Below are 24,499 nucleotides of genomic sequence, written 5' to 3'. Positions count from 1 at the left end.
TTCCCTACAAACAGTTTTCATTTAGAATTTACCTGTCCCTTTTAGTTTTGTTAGTTTTTGCTTTACATATTTTGAGGCTATGTTATTGAATACATGTAGATTTAGAATCATAGTATCTTACATTGGATTAATGCCTTTTCATAAAGAAACACCCCTCTCTATTTGTAGTAATGCTTCCTTGCCTAAAGTCCTTATGTTAAGTGATTGCTGTGTAACAAATTACCTTAAAATATAGTGGCTTAAAACAACAAAATTTATTATGTCATAATTTCTGTGGGTCAGGAATCCAGGTTCTTGTCTCAGAGTCCCTTAGAGGCTGCAGTCAGTGTACTGGCAAAGACTGCTGTCGTCTCAAGGCTCAACTGAGGAAGAAACTGCTTCCATACTTAACTCACCTCACTGTTGGCAGGATTCACTTCCTTGCCATGTGGCCTCTCCATAGGGCAGCTCACAGCAAGGTAGTTTGCTTCATCAGAGCAAGCAAGCAATAAGATCCAGAGATTGAATGCCAGTAAGACAGACCTCACAGTCTTTTGTAACCTAGTCTCAGAAGTGCCATCCCTTCATTTTTTGCCATATTTTTTTCATCAGAAGTTAGTCATTAGGTCCAGCCTGTACTCGAGGGGATTACACAAGGGCATGAATACTAGGAGGTGGGGATCACTGGGGTCCTGGTAGAAGTCAGCCTACCACAGTTGGCTACAGCTACTTTGTCTCATATTACTTTAGCTACAGCTCTCTTTTGGTTAATGATTACATGGTATATAGTTTCTTACCCTTTTACTTTGAACATTTCTGTACACATATATATCTTATTAACATCATAGAATTGGACTTGCCCCTCTGGTTTGATAGTCCTTAGCTGTAGTATTTAGTGTGTCTTAATATTTATGTATTGTTACATTTAATGTAAGTATATTTAAACTAACAACTTATTTGTATTTAAATCTACCAATTTACTATGTTTTCTGTATCATCTATTTATGTTACTTTTCTAGGCTTCTTTTGGGTTAATTTTTTTTTCTCTCTCACCTCTTTTAGCTTGTTTCGCATTCTTTTGCTTTTTTATTACTGGTTGTTCTAGAGATTGCATCTTATACCCTTAACTTATTTAAATTCAATACAAATTATTAATAATACTTTTTACCATTTTCCAGGATATGCAAGGACCTTAGAACACTTTAAATTCACTCATGCTCCCTTCCTGTCTTTACTGCTATTTTTGTCATATTTTAAAATTCTGTATATGTGTGTTAGTGCTTTCAAACAGTCAATCCTTATTTAGGTTTATCCACATTTTATTCTTTTTGTTCTGCTTTTGTTCCTGTGTGTCTGCCTTCCATATGAGATCATCTTTCTTCTTCTTGAAGAACTCAGTATTTCCTTGAGTGAGAACCAACTAGTGACGGATTTCCTTAGTTTTTGTTTGTCTGAAAATGTATTTATTTCATTTTCATTTTGAAGGCTATTTTTACAGGCTGTAGGATTGTACATAAGCAAGGGGGGGAAGGGGTAAGCCATTTAAAAGGTGACATTCCACTGTTTTCTGGCTTCTGTCATTTCATTCAGCCTTATTATTGTTTATGTGAAGGAACTGTGCTTTCATTCCATTTGATTCTCTTTTATAGCTTCCAGTTAACCATATTTAAAGTCTATACATTGCTTTGTCTTTTTACCATTTTCTGCTTTCTTAATCTGCCCTAATCTGGTTTCTTTCACTCCTTTTTATTTATTCTTATTACCAAGTCAGATTATTATTTCTAAATTTTCTTTTGGATAATCATCCTCCTTCAATTTTCATAATACTTTTTTTTTTTCCTGTTTTGTGCTTACTAGTTTATCTTTCTGAAAATTTGCTCCTTGCTTTTGCTGATACTCTTCACTTCAGAAAATTCATACTTAATTCTCATGAGTATATCAGTTGGTTGTATGCTGGGAATTTTGCAGGCATCTAATAAAAGATTATCTTTAGTCTTCTTTATAAATTTCCAGAAGCCTAAGTTTCTACTTGTGAATGAATTACAGGGCTGGCTTTGTCATTCCACAGGAGTCTTGGTATTGTATAGAAAAGAATGTTTTACATTAGCTGAACTGTCTCATGCTTGTTTTCTGCCTGTAGCTTAACTCAGATTTCATACATTAAGCTTCTGGCAGACTCTTTCATCTTGTTGTCCCATTGTAACTTCTAACTTCAGTATGAAAAATCGAGCTCATTATCTCATCAACTCTGTCAATCTTACCGTGTGCTCACACTTTATTTTTCTATCAGTGGCACCTCCAGAGTCCCAGTCACCAAAGTTAGTGTCATTTTTTTATTCATGTGTCTCCACTGCCTCCATACCCAAAAGTTATCAGATTCTAAGACATCCTTCAATGTTTCTCAGATTTCAACTCCTTCTCCTTTCCTAACACCACCCCTCTGACCTCAACTCATGAATTCATCCTACCTCTTGAATAGTTAGATTATATCATTTGGAATAATGTAAGAAACTAATTAAGAACTTAAATCAGAAAATATTTTAAAATCTTATAGGTATAACTAGGTGTTAGAAGTGTATTGTGTTATGCAAAATACTTCAGGTATAACTGTTTGCTATAAATGTTCTCAACAGGCAATGAACACCAGGGAAAGTGGCAAAGCTTCATCCAGTTTAGGTCTTCAGGATTTTGATTTGCTCCGGGTAATAGGAAGAGGGAGTTATGCCAAAGTACTATTGGTGCGATTAAAAAAAACAGATCGTATTTATGCAATGAAAGTTGTCAAAAAAGAGCTTGTCAATGATGATGAGGTAAGCACTATGATGTTTTATTACCTCTAAACTGTTAAGTTGGCTTAAGTGTACTATTTCAGAAAAAAAACCTCAATGTTTATGCCTTATTATCTCAGCCTACTTTTCTAAATACATGCTTCAAACAGATTATTTAAGGTACATTTAAAGTTATCTGATAGAGACTTCCCTGGTGGCGCAGTGGTTAAGAATCCGCCTGCCAGTGCAGGGGACATGGCTTCAATCCCTGGTCTGAGAAGATCCCATATCCTGCGGAGCAACTAAGCCCATGCACCACAACTACTGAGCCTGCACTCTAGAGCCTGTGAGCCACAACTACGTACAGATGTAACAGTTGTAAATAACCTCAAGAGCATAGATAATGGTTACATATAATAAAATAATTAGTTTTGAGTATCACATTTATTTTTAATATAACTAATTGTAAGTTTGTAGAAGTTAAGTGTTAATAATGGTTGTTTCAGGGAGGAAAACATAGGAAGAACACTCTTTGACATAAATCACAGCAAGATCTTTTTTGACCCACCTCCTAGAGTAATGGAAATAAAAACAAAAATAAACAAATGGGACCTAATGAAACTTAAAAGCTTTTGCACAGCAAAGGAAACTATAAACAAGATGAAAAGACAACCCTCAGAATGGGAGAAAAATATTTGCAAATGAATCAATGGACAAAGGATTAATCTCCAAAATATATATAGAGCTCATGCGGCTCAATATTAAAAAAACAAGCAACCCAATCCAAAAATGGGCAGAAGACCTAAGTAGACATTTCTCCAAAGAAGACATACAGATGGCCAAGAGACACATGAAAAGCTGCTCAACATCACTAATTATTAGAGAAATGCAGATAAAAACTACAATGAGGTATCACCTCACACCAGTTAGAATGGGCATCATCAGAAATCTACAAACAAATGCTGGAGAGGATGTGGAGAAAGGGGAATCCTCTTGCACTGTTGGTGGGAATGTAAATTGATACAGCCACTATGGAGAACAGTATGGAGGGTCCTTAAAAAACTAAAAATAGAATTACCACATGACCCAGCAATCCCACTCCTCGCCATATATCCGGACAAAACTGTAATTCATAAAGATGCATGCACCCCTATGTTCATAGCAGCACTATTCACAATAGCCAAGACATGGAAAAAACCTAAATGTCCATCAGCAGATGAATGGATAAAGAAGATGTGGTACATATATACAATGGACTATTACTCAGCCACAACTACTGAGCCCACACGCCACAACTCCTGAAGCCTGCACGCCTAGAGCCCGTGCTCTGCAACAAGAGAAGCCGCAACAATGAGAAGCCCGTGCACCACAACGAAGAGTAGCCCCTGCTCACCACAACTCGAGAAAGGCTGCGTGCAGCAGTGAAGACCTAACACAGCCAGATAAATAAATAAATAAAGTTATCTGAGGATTATTAGATTTTTTTAAAATAAAAATCAAACCATATTATTATCAAGGGCAAGTACTTGAGCTTTGTAAAGTTTTCTAGACTGTTGCATAATATCGAAAGATTTACTGGTAGTATTTTCTCTTTGTATATAAATTACTATTTCATGATTATCAATGCTTTTGATACTTAGCCTAGTTAGTTAATAATTGCATTTATGGTAATAGAATTACTAAGAACAAATTTATCATAGTTTTGATGATATCATTTCAGTTTGACATAGATTTCTTTTGTATTTTAAAATAGGATATTGACTGGGTACAGACAGAGAAGCATGTTTTTGAGCAGGCATCTAATCACCCTTTTCTTGTTGGGCTGCATTCTTGCTTCCAGACAGAAAGCAGGTAAGATTGAAAGATAATGGAATGATACCTGGGTTTTACACATTTTGGTATATTACACAATAAGAACCCCTTTCTACAGTAATTCCTAAAGTGGAAGTCACATGGAGACAGACACAACAGTACTATGCTTGTAATTTCCTGCTACTCATACTCCAACCAGTGATATTAATTTGACATTGGATCAGGATTAGGAAATTACCTGCTTTAGGCCAAAAAAAAAAAAAAAAATAGCCAGGTCATAATTATGGCAGTAGAAATCCAACCTTTTAAATATCACCAAGATTCTAGTTTTAGGACTTAAATGTTCCTAGAGTTTAACTAGGGGGATAGATTCTAACTTCTTTTGCCTTAAGTGACAGTTGAAAATGACTTACACATTGCACATTCTAAAACTGGGGTGGGAGTGAGAGCTCTGGATTGCAAATGGTACTATTGGCTTGGCCACAAAGTTCATTCGGGTTTTTCGTTAAGATCTTATGGAAAAACCCAAACGAACTTTTTGGCCAACCCAATACTTTAGAATAGAAGTAGCAGTTTACAAATTATCTTTCTGATTTACTTTCTTTTATCTTCTGTGATTAAACAGCTTTCTACTCCAATCACCCTTCATTTCCACCAAATTCCTGGAATTTTTGTTAAGGGTGAATCATGTAGAATGCTCTCTATGCTGTGACTGGTCTCTAGTTTTAAAATGCAAAGTTACACCACCTTATTTTGGATCTTGGTTTCATATGTTCTGTCCTGTTTTTTAGATTGTTCTTTGTCATAGAGTATGTTAATGGAGGCGATCTAATGTTTCATATGCAGCGACAAAGAAAACTTCCTGAAGAACATGCCAGGTAAGTTTTTTGTTTATTGTTTGCTTGTGTTGAAGCTTGGTGGGAGGAGCTATGGGACTTTTTATATGCCAGTGGTTGAAAACAGTAGATAAATCATTTATTTTGATACGAGCTAATTCTTTATAAGTCATGTAAAGGCTAAGCTAACAGTTAAATTATAATGTGATATATATTACATATATAATAATATAATTATAAGCAATTGAGAAGTACAAACAATGTTAAAGCAGAAACCTTTAGTCTATGAAACTCAATTATTTTCAAATATTTTATCTATTCAGTATCAGCCACTAAGATAATTAATGAATTTATAAACACTTATTAATCTTATCAAGTTTGCAGTGATCGCTGACAGTTTTTCATTAGATTATTCATATATACTTGAGAGTAATAAAACAATTCCTCTTAACCTATTATGTAATCGACTGTTCTTCCATAATTATAATTTCTGAATTGTTCTGGCTTTGGCTTCCCCCCCCTCTGATCCCATACATGTTGATTAATAAGAGAAAAGAGTATAAAATATCATTTATTTGTTTAGTGCCCTTAATTTGGTATTCTTATACAGGATTGTAAGTTGTTAGAGGACTTAGGTGGGGAAGGATAAGAAGTTTAATCCATGAGTGCCATGTTTTATTTTGTTTTTTACTCATAATTAGCAATCTACCCTTTTGCACTTCACAAGAGTAATGCCAAAATGAAACATTTGAGTTTGTATATGTATGTAACAAAGGTTAGAGATTCATTTTAAAAAATAACTTTAGTGGAAATCTTGCTATTCATTGATATTTCTTGTCAAAAAGAGATAATAGGTTTCAATTTTATAAGAAGGTATAAAGTGTATTAATCTGTCTTGGGGCCAAACTGCTGCTGTTGTTGTTGTTGTTTAATTTACTGTATGTTCATTATTTATGTAGGCTTTAGCAAATGGTCACCCTTCATGGCAAAGCCACAGATGATATTTTGAATTGTGAATATAGCCGGTATTTGTTCCTTGTTTGTTCAGCTGGACTTGGGGAAAATAGTCTTGTTTTTATTGTATTAAAGTGCCCATTCTTGTTTTATATCATCTTTGCTTTTCTAGGAACCAGAGTATAGGATAAGAGCTCAAGTTCCCTATTCTTAGAATTAGGTAGCTGGAAGGTGTGTATTATGTACCTCCAAACATGATCATGATAACATCCACCAAAGCAGCCAAAAACCAGCTAGGGTGTTTCATTTTCATTATTCAGGTCAAAAATTCTGCTTACCACCAAATTCTGCTCGCGTCCAGTTGTAGGAGTGTGGACTTTCTGAAGTCCATCCAAGGGCCCAGATTAAGAATCCCTGCTTGAGACTTTCAAATTAAACCTTATGAAAAGTATGGGTTTAATTTAGATTGGAACTTTATAATTGTGTTTCGGGCTCAGCTATCTTAAAGTGGCACTTCAGTTTGTGTTTTGGTACTGTTCCTAAAAACATTGAGAGAAAAAAATCTTTTGACATGATTTTGATGTTCTGGTTTGCAGATGGGAGTAGGATTTAAATACCTTTCTGTAGGCACTCACCACAATTTAAAAATTTGAATCAAATGAGTAATTTTTCATTTTATTTTAGATTTTACTCCGCAGAAATCAGTCTAGCGTTAAATTATCTTCATGAACGGGGGATAATTTATAGAGATTTGAAATTGGACAACGTGTTGCTGGACTCTGAAGGACACATTAAACTCACTGACTATGGCATGTGTAAGGTGAGGGGAAATTTCTAGTTATTCAGAAGATCTCAGCAGCTCAGGAAATTGTTTCAGTCAAATAACTTTATATTTAATGATGGGGAAGTAAGTGCTACTTTGTGCTAGAATTCCAAAAAGTATCCTAAACAAAGACAAATGTACTGATTTCCTAGCCATTTACAAAATTCCATATTTTCTGTGAGCATTATATGTGCTATAAGAGTTAAGTTCTTTTTATTTTCTGTAATTTTTTATCTTCAAAGTTGTGACAGTATTGAAGAAAATTTGGAGGTAAAAACCATCTACAAACCCACAACTGTAAAACTGCTTGCATATCACCTTCCAGTTTTTGCCATTTAATTGTGACTCTTAATGATGCACTCAAGATTTTCCTAGGAAATCTAACATTTTTTTATATATTTAAATTTAAATATCTGACATAAAATTCAGTAAAGCAAAATAAGAATTTTAGTTACTCTCAGGACATGTCCTTTATTTCTTGGTGTTTTATTCTTTTTGTAACAATGTTTCATTTATGGGTCCAGTCTTTTTCCAGGAGATGTGTAAAATTCATAAAATTCAGTAAAGCAAAATAAGAATTTTAGTTACTCTCAGGACATGTCCTTTATTTCTTGGTGTTTTATTCTTTTTGTAACAGTGTTTCATTTACGGGTCCAGTCTTTTTCCAGGAGATGTGTAGGGGGCTACTCTTGTCAAAATAGCTGGGACCGAATTATCTTCACACAGTGAATTTGGCAACAAGCATGCGAATGTGTTATTTGCCTTTCGCCATTCAACTGAGGGAAGTGCCTCCAGAGCCTGGTTCTTTTTATTCAAAGAAATTTGGGCATCCTGTTTTGCGTGGAAGATATTATTAGAGAAAAATCACTTGATCTTTTTGTTACTCTTAATGAAAAATAATAGTGGTTTGTTATATATTCCCATTCTTTCCAGAGATCCTTAATCAAGTTAGTCACGATCTTTGATAAATCTGAGAGGTTTTATTCAGTAGTTCTTTAAGTTGGTTGCCTTGCATACCTCCTTTTCTGCCTCCTTCTCCAGGAGCTATTTGGTGTTATTAGTAGGAAATAACACCAGGATTGGAACTTGTGTTCAGAGACTTAACCAACAGTACTTTGTCTCTTTTCCAACTAACATATTTACACCCAATGTTAAACCTTATGGGAAATAAATCCGCTGGAAATTTGAATGTTCTTACCTTATGACTTAACATCAGTATTTAAACTTACCTAATGTCTGACCTTGGGCATATATTGGATAAATTTCTTTTCCTTATAATTATTCTTTGGTAAATCTAAATCATTCAAGTTTTTTTTCATAGTTTCTCCAGAAATACTTTCTTTAGGTTTAATTAATTTAATTTCTTCAGTTTCTCACTAGATACTTTTATATAAAGAATGCAGGGACTTCCCTGGTGGTCCAGTGGTTAAGACTCCGCTCTCCCAGTGGAGGGCGTCCGGGTTTGATCGCTGGTCAGGGAACTAGATCCTGCATGCCACAACTAAAGATCACGTACTCAGCAATGAAGATCCTGCGTCACCTAAATAAATAAATATTAAAAAAAAAAAAAAAAAGAGGGATTTCCCTGGCGTTCCAGTGGTTAAGACTTCGCCTTCCAATACAGGGGGTGCAGGTTTGATCCCTGATCGGGGAGCTAAGATCCCACATGCCTTGTGGCCAAAATACCAAAACATAAAACAGAAGCAATATTGTAACAAATTCAATAAATACTTTGTAAAATGTATTTAAAAAGTTTAAAAAGAATGCCGAGAATAGTGATGACTGGAGGCATATGAAAACTGCAATTAGCATCTTCAGAGTTATGTTTGGAATATTTTATGAACATTGATTTTTTTTATTGACTGAAAAACCAGCTATTTTGTGAATTGATGTGCCTTTAACTATTTTTTATCAGCAGGGTGTGTTATAATAATATCTATGTTATGCTGTAGATAATTTAGCTGATGGGCCTATGTTCAGATATCCAGTCAAAAGGTGAATGATTTAGTATAGTTCTTTTACAAGATAGCAGACTGCATCCCTTGCCTCTGAGTCTTACCCTGAAAGTGCATGTCACTCACCATGAGACTGTATGTCAAGCCATTGCCCATAATACAAAACAACTTAAATCACATTCATATTTCTTTGTACAAGCATACTTCATTTTACTGTGCTTCACAGATATCACAGATATTGCGTTTTCTACAAGTTGATGTTTTTTGGCAATCCTGTGTTGTCAGATGATGGTTAGCATTTTTTTTTTAATATTTATTTATTTATTTTTGGCTGCATTGTGTCTTAGTTGCAGCACACAGATTCTTTTGCTACAGCGTGCAGGCTTCTCTCTAGTTGTGGTGCATGGGCTCCAGAGCATGCGGGCTCAGTAGTTGCAGTGTGCAGACTTAGTTGCCCTGCAGCATGTGGGATCTTAGTTCCCCGACCAGGGATTGAACCCTCATCCCCTGTGTTGGAAGGCAGATTCTTAACCACTGGACCACCAGGGGAAGTCCTTGTTAGCATTTTTTAGCAATAAAGTTTTTTTTTTATTTTTATTGAAATATAGTTGATTTACAATGTTGTGTTTAAAGTATTTTTTATTTAAGGTATTCACTTTGTTTTTTAGACATAATGCTTTTGCACGCTTAATAGATTACAGTGTAGTGTAAACATAATTTTTATATGCACTGGGAAACCAAAAATATTCATGTGACTCAATTTATTGTGATGTCATAAATGGGGGTCTGAAAGCAAACTGCAGTATCTCCATATATGCCTGTATACAAAAATAACATATATATCCCTGTTAGAGATCTTTAAAAAATCCTTGGAGTCACAACATATATTACTAAATATTTCTTCTAGTTGTTTGTGTTAGTGTTATATACAATAGTGTAAAATTTGAAGACAAATACATACATCACGCCCAGAATATCTCTGTAGGAACACATAAGAACCTCATGACAGTGGCTGTCCCTAGGGAGCTGGAACTGGATGCATCAGGGACAAGAATGGGAAGAAGGCTTGATTTTGTGTGTGTGTGTGTGTGTGTGTGTTACGCGAGCCTCTCACGGTTGTGGCCTCTCCTGTTGCGGAGCACAGGCTCCGGACATGCAGGCCCAGCGGCCATGGCTCACAGGCCCAGCCGCTCCGCGCATGTGGGATCTTCCTGGACCAGGGCACGAACCCGCGTCCCCCGCATCGGCAGGCGGACTCCCAACCACTGCACCACCAGGGAAGCCCAAGGCTTGATTTTTAGTGTATATCTTCCCCCCCAACCTTTTTGTTTGGAATTTTGTACCATGTAATTTAACAATAGGGAAATGGTTAGATTCTAGGTACATATGTTGAGTTGGGTTTGTAGTTATTAATAATACGAAGTCTGTAATTACATGGGAAATTACATAGCTATAAAGTAAAAAAAGCAGATGCTTAATTGTATATTTAATATTATTCAGCTTGTATTTAGACTATCTTTTTATTATTTTTAGTTTTAATTGAGGTATGGTTGATTTATAGTATTATGTAAGTTTCAGATGTACAACATACTGATTTAAGGTTTTTAAAGATTGTAGTCCATTTATAGTTATTATAAAATTGGACTATATTCCCTGTGCTGTACAATATACCCTTGTAGCTTATTTATTTTATACATAGTAGTTTGTGCCTCTTAATCTCCTACCTCTATTTTGTCCCTTCCTTCTCCCTCTCCCTCTCCCCACTGGTAGCCACTAGTTTATTCTCTATATCTGTGAGTCTGTTTTTGTTGTTGTTACTATATTCATTTGTTTGTTTTATTTTTTAAATTCCACACATAAGTGATAGCATACAGTATTTGTCTTTCTCTGTCTGACTTATTTCAATAGCATAATAACCCTCCAAGTCTATCTATGTTGTTGTTAATGGCAAAATCTCATTTGTTTTTGTGGCTGAGTAGTATTCCAGTAGTATTTTGTCAGTGGTTTCCTTTGCTGTGCAAAAACTTCAAAGTTTAATTAGGTCCCATTTGTTTATTTTTGCTTTTGTTTCCTTTGCCTTAGAAGATAGATCAAAAAATATATATATTGGTACAATATATGTCAAAGAGTATTCTGCCTATGTTTTCTTTTAGGAGTTTTGTGGTTTCTGGTCTTATATTTAGGTCTACAATCCGTTTTGAGTTTATTTTTGTATATGGTGTGCGAAAATATTCTAATTTCATTCTTTTACGTGTAGATGTCCTGTTTTTCCAGCACCACTAATTGAAGAGACTGTCTTTTCTCCACTGTATACTTTTGCTTCCTTTTTCATAGACTAATTAACCACAAGTGAATGGGCTTATTTATGGACTCTCTCTTTCTGTTCCATTGATCTATGTGTCTGTTTTTGTGCCAGTACCACACTGTTTTCATTACTGTGGCTTTGTAGTATAGTCTGAAGTCAGGGAGCTTGATTCCTCCAACTCTTTTCTTTCTCAAGATTGTTTTGGCTCTTTCTCATTTAATTGCCTGTGGCGCAAGAATGGTCTGAATGATATTAGTCCTTTGAAATTTATTGAGGTTTCTTTTATGCCTTAGTATTTGGTCAGTATCCCAAATGTACTTTAAAAAGGGTATGTAGGGCTTCCCTGGTGGCGCAGTGGTTGAGAGTCCGCCTGCCAATGCAGGGGACACGGGTTCGTGCCCCAGTCTGGGAGGATCCCACGTGCTGCGGAGTGGCTGGGCCCGTGAGCCATGGCCGCTGAGCCTGCGCGTCCGGAGCCTGTGCTCCGCGACAGGAGAGGCCACAACAGTGAGAGGCCCGCGAACCGCAAAAAAAAAAAAAAAAAGAAAGGGTATGTAATCTCTGTTTTGTATTCAAGGAGTCTCTCCCTCCTTTTCCGTTTTTCCACACATACACGTAGATATATATATTCTATATGTATGTAAACTATACATATTTTTAACTTTAGCTTTTGTCCAAATCTTTCTCTGCTTACTAATTTTTTTGTTGGTATGACCTACCATTTTTTGATATAAATGTGTTAAAATTACCTGTCATGATTGGGGATTGTACTATCGGTCCAGGCTGCTATAACAAGGTACTACAAATTAGGTGGCTTAAGCAACAAACACTTATTTCACATGGTTCTGGAGACTGGGAAGTCCAAGATGAAGGTGCTGGCAGATTTGGTGTCTGAAGGCACCCCTCCTGGTTTGCAGAAGAGTAAAGGCATTCTTCGTGGTTTGCAGATGGCTGTCTTCCCATTGTATCCTCAAATGGTGGGGAGAGAGAAAGGGGCTAGCTCTCTTTCTCTTCTTATAAGAACATGAATCCCATCATGGGGCTCAAACCTTATGATCTAATTACCTCCCCAAAGGCCCCCCCTCCCAATGCTATCACATTAGGGCTTCAGCATAAGAATATTAGGGGCACGTAAACATTCAGGCAATAGCAGGGATTGTGAAGTCCTCTTAATAATTTTGTCCATTTTTACTAGTTGTATTTTGAGGCTGTGTTGTTAGCTACATACAAGTTTGTTTTAACTTCTTGGTGATTGTTCCATTTGTTATTGTGTAGTTTCTCTATTTATACATATTAGTGTGTTTTACCTTAATTTCCTCCATCCTGTAGCTATTAAAATACAAAACCGAAAAACGTGTGCCTTAGGAGAAATGACCAGAAGGGAAACATCATAATGCCAGCAGTGGTTGTGTTAGGAGGTGGGATTTAAAGAGCTTCTTTTCTTCATAAAATATGATTCCTTTTACTCATGTGATTTAAGTTTTTCTATTATAATTTTACTTGAGTGTAAATTATTTTAAGTGCCGTTTTTATCTTAATTGAACTGACTGTTTACCTACATCTAATGAGGACAGGTTTTTTTTTAAGGTATTTAGTAGCAACCCATGATTTTAATAGTAAAGGCAACTGTGCTAGTGATATTTTATTTAAGCTCAATATATTACCTATAGATGCTGACCTTATATGATAGATGAAATAAAAGAGGTGAATTTAAAACAGATTTTGCATCTTATTATTTTTTTCTTTTTTCTTAATAAAAGGAAGGATTACGGCCGGGAGATACAACCAGCACTTTCTGTGGTACTCCTAATTACATTGCTCCTGAAATTTTACGAGGAGAAGATTATGGTAATAAATTGGTGGTATTTTGGCTATGTGCTAGAAGGGTGGTTAAATGTGGTACCAATTGCATTATAGTACACTATAGTATTTCAGTACTGAGCTTATTAACATAAGCTTTCTTGATCTTCTTAAAACCTACATAAAACCCCCAAATTCTGAAATCAGAGACGGTGGGACCTTGGCAGTATTTGGAGATGCAAATTTGAATAATATTTTATTAGTAGCAAGCACTTAAGAGTACTAGGCACTATTCTAAGCAGTTTGCATATGTTAGCTGTTAATCCTCTTATAATAATCCTATGAGGTAAGCACTGTTAATTCACATTTTGCAAACAAGGAAACTGATGTACAGAAAGGTTAAATAACTTGCCCAAGATCATGTAGCTAGAAAGTGGCAGAGTTGGGATTTAATCAGCCATGTGACTCCAGAGTCATAAACCTCTGGAAGATTGTTCAGATTTCCTAGGGTATTTCCCTCAGGAATCTGAAAGATGGAGGAAAGATTGCCTGCTTGCCAGGAACCAGAGGATATGTTTATCTCAAGAAAACATTTGACCCTTTGGGTTCTGGCCCTTTGATTCCAGCAGCTGTAAAGGAGGATGGGTATTTCTGATAGCTGCTCATAATCCGGTTCCAAAGTCCTTCAAGGATCTTTAGTCAGCTAGCAGAAGATCACATTTCAGATCAAGGAAGGTTATTCTCAAATACAATTTCATTATATCCTCAAAGCAAAATATTAGATACAGGCTATGAGTCTGAAATTACAGACATATTTGGGAAGCGAAACTTATGTTCCATTTTCCATATTTTATTTTTAAAGTTATCTTTTAGGTACCTCCCCTTTTTGTTAAGTGAAATATTCCTATAATCCTCGATACCTACCATGATAGTTGTAATGCATTTCGAGTTTACTTTTTCATTATTTTTTTTATTATGTAATAAAATGAATCTCAAATTACTGACTTTTTAGAATGCAGAATGGATAATTTGTTGCTTTAAAATTTCTTTTTGAAGGTTTCAGCGTCGACTGGTGGGCTCTTGGAGTACTAATGTTTGAGATGATGGCAGGAAGGTCTCCATTTGATATTGTTGGGAGCTCCGATAACCCTGATCAAAACACAGAGGATTATCTTTTTCAAGGTAATTTGCAGTGTTTTACAGAGATTCACTGTGAATAATCTATTCTAGAGCATGAATGAGGATGGCTCAAGTTATTACTTTGAGTAAGAAAGAGGAGAATAATCTGGACAATATAGTCCTTAACACATGAGGCTTTGAGTTTGTTTTTGTTCTCGTTTTGATCTATCCTTCCTACCTCTTAGTCTGTTCACATTTACTAGTTACCTTCTCATACTCAAAATCATAACAAAGAGGTTCCTTCAGATTGTACATCACAGAGATTGGAGGAAAGAATTGTGTAGCTGGAGAGGACAGTCTTTTCACCTGGACCACGAGGCTGAATGCATAAGTCCAACAGCAATATGGGGAAAAAGTAGAGTACCAAGAAGATAAGAGGGATCAAAAGGTGAAGAAAAAAGCCCCACAATTGGAAATACAAAGAATTGAACAGAACGGAAACAAGCAGACAAGCACAAGGACCCCTCCCCCACCAACATACAGTCCAAAGAAGTGCGAAGACTGCCATAAAATTCTACATTTCATAATTAAGGCCGTCACAGGAAATGAATGGATAATTTCATAGGAAATAGGAAATCCAGCTGACTGTGGAATATATGGAAAGACGTTCAACCTCACTGCTAATTAGGGGTGTGCACATTAAAATATTAATGAGCTACCATTTTATACGTACACATTTGGCAAAACTTTAAAGTCTGATAATACTAGTGCTGGTGAGGATATGGAGCAACTGGAACTCTGGTGGCAGGAGTGAAAATGGACACAACAGCTTTGGAGAATAATTTGGCAACGTCTAATAAAATCGAATTTAGTAATATGTGCCACACATTTTACAGATACTCATTTAAACCTCATAACACCCCAATGAATCAGGTATTATTTTTATTCCAATTTTAAAGATGAGGAAACTAAGGTAAGGTAGTCAAAGAATAAAACATATGCATATAATGATAAAAACTGTTCAGAGTAGATAGAGGCTGTCTCTGAGAAGGAAGGAGAGGAATGGGACTGGGAAAGTACACAGGACGCTTCGGTAGTGTATGTAATGTCTTTGTTTTTTCCTGCTAGAATGCCTTAAATACCTCATAATAAAAATATAAAGATTAAAGCCCTGTAAAAGTTAAATATAATGCCGTAAATTTTATCTTTCTAGTTATTTTGGAAAAACAAATTCGCATACCACGTTCTTTGTCTGTAAAAGCTGCAAGTGTCCTGAAGAGCTTCCTCAACAAGGTATAAATTGTGTATAAAATCTTTAGTGATTTATCTCTATACAAATGAAGCTGGTAAGGAGAGTTTCAGGCAACGTAAAATTCCAAAACATCAGAGTATGTAATTTTTCAGTTAGATCTGGAACTTGTCTCTTCAGCAAAGAGTAGGTTGACAGAATTAGATCCTGAGGTGAGGTGTTCTTTCCATTTTGCCAATAATAATTTACCCCCAGCTTTATATTACATATGGTGTTTTTAATGTAAATGAAAGATACCATGTACTCAGGGAAAAATTGCATCTCTGGGGATAGCCTCAATTGTACTTTCAGCTCTGTTTTTCAGTTTTCTTTAGATTATTATTCATAGAATGTCTTAACTTATTGAGCACTTAGGGCAGTAGTGTTCCCTACAAATTCTCATATCACAACCCTATAATTAGATAATATTCAGAAGAAATGAAATGCTATCATTGGCGCTTTAAAAAAATCTGAACATCTGAAAATTCTGTTGTTTGTTGCAGTTGGTAGGCTAGAAGAGTTTTAGGATCTATCTAAGATTACGATTCTGAACTATCTTTACTCATAACACTTCTAACACCAAATGTGTAGGTTTTTTCCACACCAACCAATTTTCCAATTCTTATGTTAAAATCTTATTTTAAAAAATGGTAGGTTAGAAAGTAGGCTGATATGCATTTATTTATTTATTTATTTAAAGAGCCCTCTCTCTACCACCAATCTACTTCTTTTTTTTTTTTTTTATAAATTTTATTTATTTTTTAATTTTTGGCAGTGTTGGGTCTTCATTGCTGCATGGGCTTTTCCCTGGTTGCAGCGAACGGGGGCTACTCTTTGTTGCAGTGCGTGGGCTTCTCATTGTGGTGGCTTCTCTTGTTGCAGAGCACGGGCTCTAGGAGCACGGGCCTCAGTAGTTGTGGCTCGCGGGCTCAGTAGTTGTGGCGCACGGGCTTAGTTGCTCCATGGCATGTGGAATATTCCCGGACCAGGGCTCAAACCCGTGTCCCTTGCATTGGCAGGCAGATTCTTAACGACTGCGCCACCAGGGAAGCCCTGCATTTATTTTCTAAGATAGATAGATAAGATAATGATGAATTTTAATAAAATAAGAACTTCAAGCTTGTTTTAAATGAGTATTTTATGTGAGGAAAGATTTAAACTGGAAACCTAAGCTTTAACACAGTGAAAAGTGAAGGTGAGAAGTGTCAATATGCAAAACAAAATGCCTTTTACTGCAAAGAAAAATGGGAACATGTTCTCACTCATGATAATTTTATAAGTTGCAGGCTGCTTCTCAGTCCATTGATTCAGATAATGGTTGTATCGTTGCGCTATACACAGATTATGGTTGTTGTAATTGTGCATAGGGCTTTTAAATTGAGCTAAAAAACAAACTTGTAAAGTTTGGGGGTTTGCATATTTTGACTATCGCTCTAACCCATGTGAAAGAAAGAGCTGGATGCTGCCCAGTTGATTCTGCTGTTCTTTTTCCTCTCTTTTTTCTTTAGCAAGGTGTGGCAACATCTCTCCATTTGAATTACAAGGATAGCTGGAGAGAGAGCCATGAAGAAATCTTACTTGTCACAAGCTTCAGATACTCATTTGAGTATCTAGTGTTGCACTTTATAGAAAAGAAAGGTAGACCATTCTGAGTTCAGACATAAAAGTATCATATAATAGACACAAAACACAGGTCACAAAGATGATTTATTCTATAGCAGGATATTCACCCAGTTCTTGAAACATTTCTTTCCACCATAGGACCCAAAGGAACGATTGGGTTGTCATCCTCAAACAGGATTTGCTGATATTCAGGGACACCCATTCTTCCGAAATGTTGATTGGGATATGGTATGTAAATTGGACTGTTTTATGTATTAGGTTTCATTATTTTCTTGGGCCAAAATTTATTAACTTAAAAGAATATTGAAAAACTAGTATATCACAGCTTAAATAATTTAAAACCACTGTCTTCAGTGCTTTTAAAAAAGCTTTTTTTTTTTTTTTTTTTGTCCGGTATGCGGGCCTCTCAGTGTTGTGGCCTCTCCCGTTGCGGAGCACAGGCTCCGGACGCGCAGGCTCAGCGGCCATGGCTCACGGGCCCAGGCGCTCCGCGGCATGTGGGATCTTCCCAGACCGGGGCACGAACCCGCGTCCCCTGCATCGGCAGGCAGACTGTCAACCACTGCGCCACCAGGGAAGCCCTAAAAAAGCTTTTGAAACAGTAAAAACTTAGAACATTAATTTAATGGAGCAGGTTGTAATATTATTGAGGCCTGCATCAATGTTCAGATTTGTAAATTATTTCCATCATTGTGAATATTGTAGACCAATGCCTAGGGGCTCATTTTAATAAGACTGGGAAATATCTGAGGACAGAGAAATGTAGAGGTGGAATATTTCTAAGAATGCAGGCTTGAGCTGTCATCCACTATGTCTTTTCTAGATGGAGCAAAAGCAGGTGGTACCTCCCTTTAAACCAAATATTTCTGGGGAATTTGGTTTGGACAACTTTGATTCTCAGTTTACTAATGAACCTGTCCAGCTCACTCCAGATGATGAGTAAGTAGTTCTGTAGACTGAAATATTTTTAAAGTTCTTTGGAAGTCCCATTTTTAATGGCTACACAGTGTTTCATTATCAGATTATACGGTATTTTATCTAATCATTCAGTTATGGGATGTTTGAATTATACAATTATAAAAAGAGTAATTGTCATTTTCTTCTTTGTTTTACGAGTATTATCTCTAATTCTCACAACAACCTTGTAAACCTAGTTGTCATCATCTTCATTTTACAGATGAGGAAACCAAGGCTCAGAGAGGTTAAGCAAAGTTATGCAGCTATGAGGTGGCAGAGCCAGGATTCAAACCCAAGTCTGACTAAGGCCTGTGCTCTTTCCACTGCACTGCACTGTTTCCCATTTTGATGATGACCATCTTTGTCTGAGTTCCTGAGTATTACCTTAAGATAGATTCCTAGACGGGGCATTAGGTCAAAGGGTGCAAAATTTTTAAAGCTCTTGATATGCATTGCCAAATTACTTTTTTTAAAGATTACATCAACATATCAAGTCCAGGCAGCAGTGATCTGACATACTTTTTGTGTTTATGTTGTATCTTTTTTTTTTTTTTTTTAAGATAGATTTTATTTTATTTATTTATTTTTGGCTGCGTTGGGTCTTCGTTGCTGTGCGCGGGCTTTCTCTAGTTGCGGCGAGCGGGAGCTACTCTTCGTTGTGGTGCGCGGGCTTCTTATAGCGGTGGCTTCTCTTGCTGCGGAGCTCGGGCTCCAGGCGCGCAGGCTTCAGTAGCTGTGGCACGCGGGCCCAGCAGTTGTGGCCCGCAGGCTTAGCTGTTCCGCAGCATGTGGGATCTTCCCAGGCCAGGGGTCGAACCCGTATCCCCTGCATTGGCAGGCAAATTCTTAACCACTGCGCCACCAGGGAAGCCCTATGTTGTATCTTTTAAAGTTTAGAATAACTTGGGGATATTTGATCCTTCACCTGTCATTACAGATTCATTCTCTCATCTCGTAAAGCCCTTTCTGCTTGGCAGTCACTTTACTTCTACATCTTGTTAGTTCTTACCACATTCCTCACCGCAGCTGTTCTAAACTATCTCTACATGTTAGAAGCCTTCAGTCCTACCCCTGCCTTCATCACTCTAAATGCATTAACCTTGCCTTGAGTTGACTGCCAGGATTGAGACCTCTCTGCTGTGAGCTTGCTCCCTTTCCAGCTGTCACCAGGCCACCTTGCATCTCAGAATTGCTCTCTAACTCTTCCCAAACTTTTGCTTCTTCCCAGTTCTTGGAAGGCAAGGGGTACTCTCCCCTTTTCCTCCAGGGTTCCTTTTTGTCAGTTATCTCCACTACTCTACCTTCCTTAACTTCTCTTTTCCAGCTTCTTTCCCTCTACTTATAAACATGTTCAAATATCCTAATTTTTTCCACTTCTTTGAACCATCACATTTTTTTCTCATTTTCCTTTCATCTTCGAGCTTTTTCAAAAATAGTTAATAGATAATTATGGTAAAAGAAAAATAAATAAGCACCATCTCTATTAAATTTCTTCAGAGTAGTCAACATTGATTATCTTACTTTCTTGCTGCCAACACTTTAACCTCTTACAGTTTAACCTGCTTTTTTACCTGTTGAAGGTTGAATTGACTTCTTAATTTCTAAATTTTAAAGCTTTTTTTTTTTTAGCTTTTTAAATTTTTATTATTTATTTATTTTATTTTTGGCTGTGTTGGGTCTTCGTTTGTGTGCGAGGGCTTTCTCTAGTTGCGGCGAGCGGGGGCCTCTCACTGTTGCAGCCTCTCTTGTTGCAGAGCACAAGCTCCAGATGCGCAGGCTCAGTGGTTGTGGCTCACGGGCTTAGTTGCTCTGTGGCATGTGGGATCTTCCCAGACCAGGGCACGAACCCGTGTCCCTGCATTGGCAGGCGGATTCTCAACCACTGCGTCAGCAGGGAAGCCCTAAAGCATTTTTTGATCTGCCCCCATCTCCTCCGATGTCAGTAAAGCGTCTGGCACTCATGGCCTGCTTTAGTTGGCACTGCCTACCCTCTTTCTGCGTCATCTCTTTAACCACTTGTCATCTTATTTTCCCTGTCCCCTTGAGACTAGGATGCTCCGTGGTTCTGTTCATCACTGCTTTCTCTTTGCTATATGCAGTTTGTACCTTGGAGATTTCAGCCAACCTCGTAGCATGGATACGAGCTATTAAATGACTCCCAGCTAAATTGGCAAACAATTCTTGAGCAAAAGGCACTGTGCTAAGTACTGCACATTCAAAGACGATCAAGGCATAGGCCAATCTCTCAGGAAGGTTAGTGGCTACTAGAGGAGGGAGAGGTGTACCCAAATCATTATTTCTGGCAGCATTGTGTATTAGAAAGAGCACTGGATTTAACCAAAAGATAGGAATTTGAATCCCAGCGCCACCTCTTACCAGCTGGGTACCCTGGTGTGAATTGCATAAGTTCACTGAGCCTGTGTCTTCTCATATTGCCTACCTCCCAAGGTGCTGTGAAGAATGAATGAGCGGTGGTTTCTAAAGCTCCTAGCCCCTGCCCTGATACCTCTCCTGAGCTGCATTCCCCTCTACTAGTTTGAACATCTCTCCTAGTTTGTCAGATACGCACCTCAAACATATGAAGTCTAAATTGTTCTCACTCGGGTCCTTGTTTTTATTTACCCTTTTCTGCTTGTTACACCACCGTGCAGTCCTGCATTCGGATTTAAGAGCTGAGTCAGTGGTTGTTGACTCTTACCTTTTTCTTACCAAACTATATAATACCTTCAGCAGCCAAGTCCTCGTCTCTTTTTGCTTTACTTCATCACTTGTGTCATTTCCATTCCCACTGCCATAAGCCCAGCTCAGCTCTCTCAGATCATACGTAGAATATCATGCCATCCTAATCGACTCCTTCTTTACTTTGCAGCCTGTTCGGTACACTCAGGAAGTACCACTCCAGTTCTTTAACTCCTTTCATCAGAAACCTTCAGTAACTCCTACATTGCCTAGCAGAAAAAGTCTATCCCCTTGGTTAATAATTAAGGCCTCCCACCATCTACTTCAGCCTGACTTTCTAGCCATATCTCTCACTATACTCTAACAGAAACGCTGCGTTCTCATCAGGCTCAGTTACTCACCATTCCCTGATAGCATGCTGTTAACATCTCCTCTCTATTGCTCCTTCCTTTTCACCTATTGAAATCTTCCCCATCTTTCAGAGCTACCTCAGATGTAACCAGACCTTTGATGGATCGAGGTGGACCTACTTAGTGTAAACATCACTGGCGTCTTTGAGCTAGCCATTACCTTCCTTCCAATGTCCTCTGCCACTTAACACCCTTCTATTCCTGTGCTCTAACTCTAATAAATTACTGGCATTCCCCAGACCTACCATAATCTTTCATAATTCCATTCAGTAAGTGTGGAATGATGCTGCCTTTCTTGATTTCTCCAAGTAGAAGTCACCTTTTTCTTTAGAACTGTGGTTAGAGTAGAACTTAGCTTGTCCTGTAGGAAACTTAGCAGGTACTGCTTTCTGTTATGTGAAGTACCTACCTTCCTTCTCTTCTTGAAGGAAGAGACTATGTCCTGTGTAACGTGGTGCTCTGCAGTATGGTACGAACATTTTTTTTTTTAAACATAATTCCTCCGTCATTTTGTTTATTTATTTATTTATGGCTGTGTTGGGTCTTCGTTTCTGTGCGAGGGCTTTCTCTAATTGTGGCAAGCGGGGGCCACTCTTCATCGTGGTGCGCGGGCCTCTCACTATCGCGGCCTCTCCCGTTGCGGAGCACAGGCTCCGGACGTGCAGGCTCAGTAGCTGGGGCTCACAGGCCCAGTTGCTCTGCGGCATGTGGAATCCTCCCAGACCAGGGCTCAAACCCGTGTCCCCTGCATTGGCAGGCAGACTCTCAACCACTGCTCCACCAGGGAAGCCCCGGTACGAACATTTAAGTAGTAAAATATTTGATGGAAATACTCTTGTGAATTAAACTAGGAGCCCAGTGTAGCAGAATGCCAGCCTCTCTGCTCCCTGTGACCCACTGCCTCCCCGTGGTGACCCTTCCTCACTCCAGGTCTTTCAGTGTTCTTCCTCGTGTCTTTTCATTTTGGTTAACTTCCTCTGGGCCTTCTCTTCAGCATCTTCCATCTGGCTGTTGGGGTGACTACTAAATTGCACACTAATACAGACCTGGATGTTAAATTATGAATGTCGTTCAGGTCAAAAGTTAAGATTGCCTAGGATTATGACAATTTGTACCTTGTTTATTCCCAGTCTTCAGTTTTGGACTACTTTTTGGTTCTAAACTTGCTCGTGGGATTATTAGTCATTTTTGATTTTCAACATTCCTGATTCTTCTAGAAAATGTTTTGGGGTTAATCTAAAAACTTGTAGGTTTTCCCCCCATAACTTATATAAATTAGCCTTATTTTTAATTTTTTAATCTTATTTTTCCATTTAAGTAAAAAAATCAAAGAAATCTTGATGATGAAAGTTATTTTTCTTTCAACAGTGACATTGTGAGGAAGATCGATCAGTCTGAATTTGAAGGTTTTGAGTACATTAATCCTCTTTTGATGTCTGCAGAAGAATGTGTCTGATCCTCCTTTCTCAACTATGCATTTTGCTTGTGTTGCCATTTAGTGCATGGATAAACTTGTTACCAGCCTGGATACAAAGAACCATTTTATATTTTTCACCTGCAAAAAAAGCACTCAGTATATTCTGTTGTTGACTGTAAGAGTCAATTATTACATCTAAGTTTAACTATGGAAAAAAAATGAAACTACTTTGCAGACAATCATGTCAAAATTTCGTTACACTGGTAATCCAGCAACCTACTGATGAATAACAAAGTTGTCTTTTTTGTTTAAAGGAAGTACTGACTAAAAAGATTATCTGTTGCATTAAGGCACACGGTGGAATTACATCATAAGCCTCGCCAGATTTTTGTCATACTCATGAAGTCATTTAAGTGTTTCATTTTGGAATAAAAGAGTAATGCAAAATACAACTTGTTATATTACCTATTACTTTCTGAGTTCTGTGTGTTTAAAAATTCAGCTGTAAATTTTATCATTGCTTTAGCAAATTAAATTATTGATTTTTAAGGCAACAATTATAAATTGGTAATAAAAGATGTTGCTTGCTTAGAATGAGGGAATACAGATTCTCCTTGAGGAGGAAAATAGGCACATTTTATTAAGAATCAGATTCCAAATCATTAGCTGTTTTTGAAAAACTGATTCAAGTGATTTCTTTAGTATGTTACGGGGTTAGTGTCTGAGCTTGTCCCTGTAGTGGGAACTTTAACTGGAGTGTTAATAAATGTAGTTCAAAGAACCCAGGGTGCAGTTAAATGGAACACTTCTCAGTATATAAAAAGGAAAAAATAGAAACTTAAAATAGATACAGAAAAGTGCAATGGTAATGTTTATTTCTTATTGGACAGTAAATCTCACAGTCGCTTTTTGTGATTTGACTTAAATAATAAGGAAGCACTCACTTGCTTACCAAATGTAAAAGCATTCCATTATCCAGTGGACACAGAATGTATACTATTTTTTCCTTATAAGTCAGTATACAGGAAAATAATTTATCTTCCAAATAGTGTCTGAACCATGCTTGTTTCTTCCCCAAATCACATTATCCATACTTTCGGATCCTTTTTGTGGAGTCTTCAATGAAACCTAAGAAAAAATAATAAAGTAAACATGAATAAATCTTCAGAATATGCACGTACACTCACACTCATCACAGTTCCAGCTCCATAAGTGAGTTTTTGTTAAGTAGGTAACACATGTAATCAGAGTAGAATACATTTCAGGGGCAGAGTTCTTGAGATTATTTTTTATTAATATTAGTGTTTAACAATTTATTATTTAAAGTGATGCCAATGATAGCATCCTTCTGTTGTTTATTTTTAATTTTTTTTTATGAAAAGGGACTTAAAAAATAACCATGATCATTTAAATTACTTATAATTGTCCAATCTCAGTAAAATGTAACTTTTAGGAAAGCTATCTAGTCTTAAATTTAGAATGATTTAAAATATGTAGGCATTTATTAAGTTATCTCTTTTTTGGGGGGCACGGGGATGCTGCATTTCATTTGAAATGTAATTTTTCCAAAGTTTCTGGCCATGTACTCTCTTTTCTTTGAATAGCTATGTCTGAAAGCAATGAAAACCTCCAAGGAAATGTTTATATAATTTACATGTTTATTTAAGAGGTATGTATGTTTCTCTTAAGACCTGAAACTTGTTTTAAAACAAAAAGCAATATTCACTTCAAATCATAAATTTATAGAAATTTTTGACATATCAGAAATATGTTT

The 24,499-nt window shown here is 37.0% G+C and overlaps 1 protein-coding gene across 1 annotated transcript in view; it reads left to right on the top strand.

Moving 5' to 3' along the window:
- The window catches only part of PRKCI (protein kinase C iota), an 80,297-nt gene extending 56,754 nt beyond the window's left edge, over positions 1–23,543 (top strand). Inside the window, exons 9-18 of the mRNA XM_007464732.1 lie at positions 2,613–2,789; positions 4,501–4,598; positions 5,351–5,437; positions 7,034–7,169; positions 13,193–13,280; positions 14,289–14,414; positions 15,565–15,644; positions 17,401–17,490; positions 18,086–18,201; positions 22,677–23,543. Coding sequence (XP_007464794.1) covers positions 2,613–2,789; positions 4,501–4,598; positions 5,351–5,437; positions 7,034–7,169; positions 13,193–13,280; positions 14,289–14,414; positions 15,565–15,644; positions 17,401–17,490; positions 18,086–18,201; positions 22,677–22,764 — 1,086 coding nt within the window. The 3' untranslated portion in view covers positions 22,765–23,543. The remainder of the gene's footprint in view (positions 1–2,612; positions 2,790–4,500; positions 4,599–5,350; positions 5,438–7,033; positions 7,170–13,192; positions 13,281–14,288; positions 14,415–15,564; positions 15,645–17,400; positions 17,491–18,085; positions 18,202–22,676) is intronic.
- Positions 23,544–24,499: the final 956 nt, after the last annotated feature.

The sequence above is a fragment of the Lipotes vexillifer genome, unplaced genomic scaffold (genome assembly GCF_000442215.2).
Source record: "Lipotes vexillifer unplaced genomic scaffold, Lipotes_vexillifer_v1.1 scaffold37, whole genome shotgun sequence".
NCBI classification, from domain to species: Eukaryota; Metazoa; Chordata; class Mammalia; order Artiodactyla; family Lipotidae; genus Lipotes; species Lipotes vexillifer.
The sequence above is the reverse complement of the archived record's forward strand: the minus strand, read 5'-3'. Positions and strand labels throughout refer to the sequence as shown.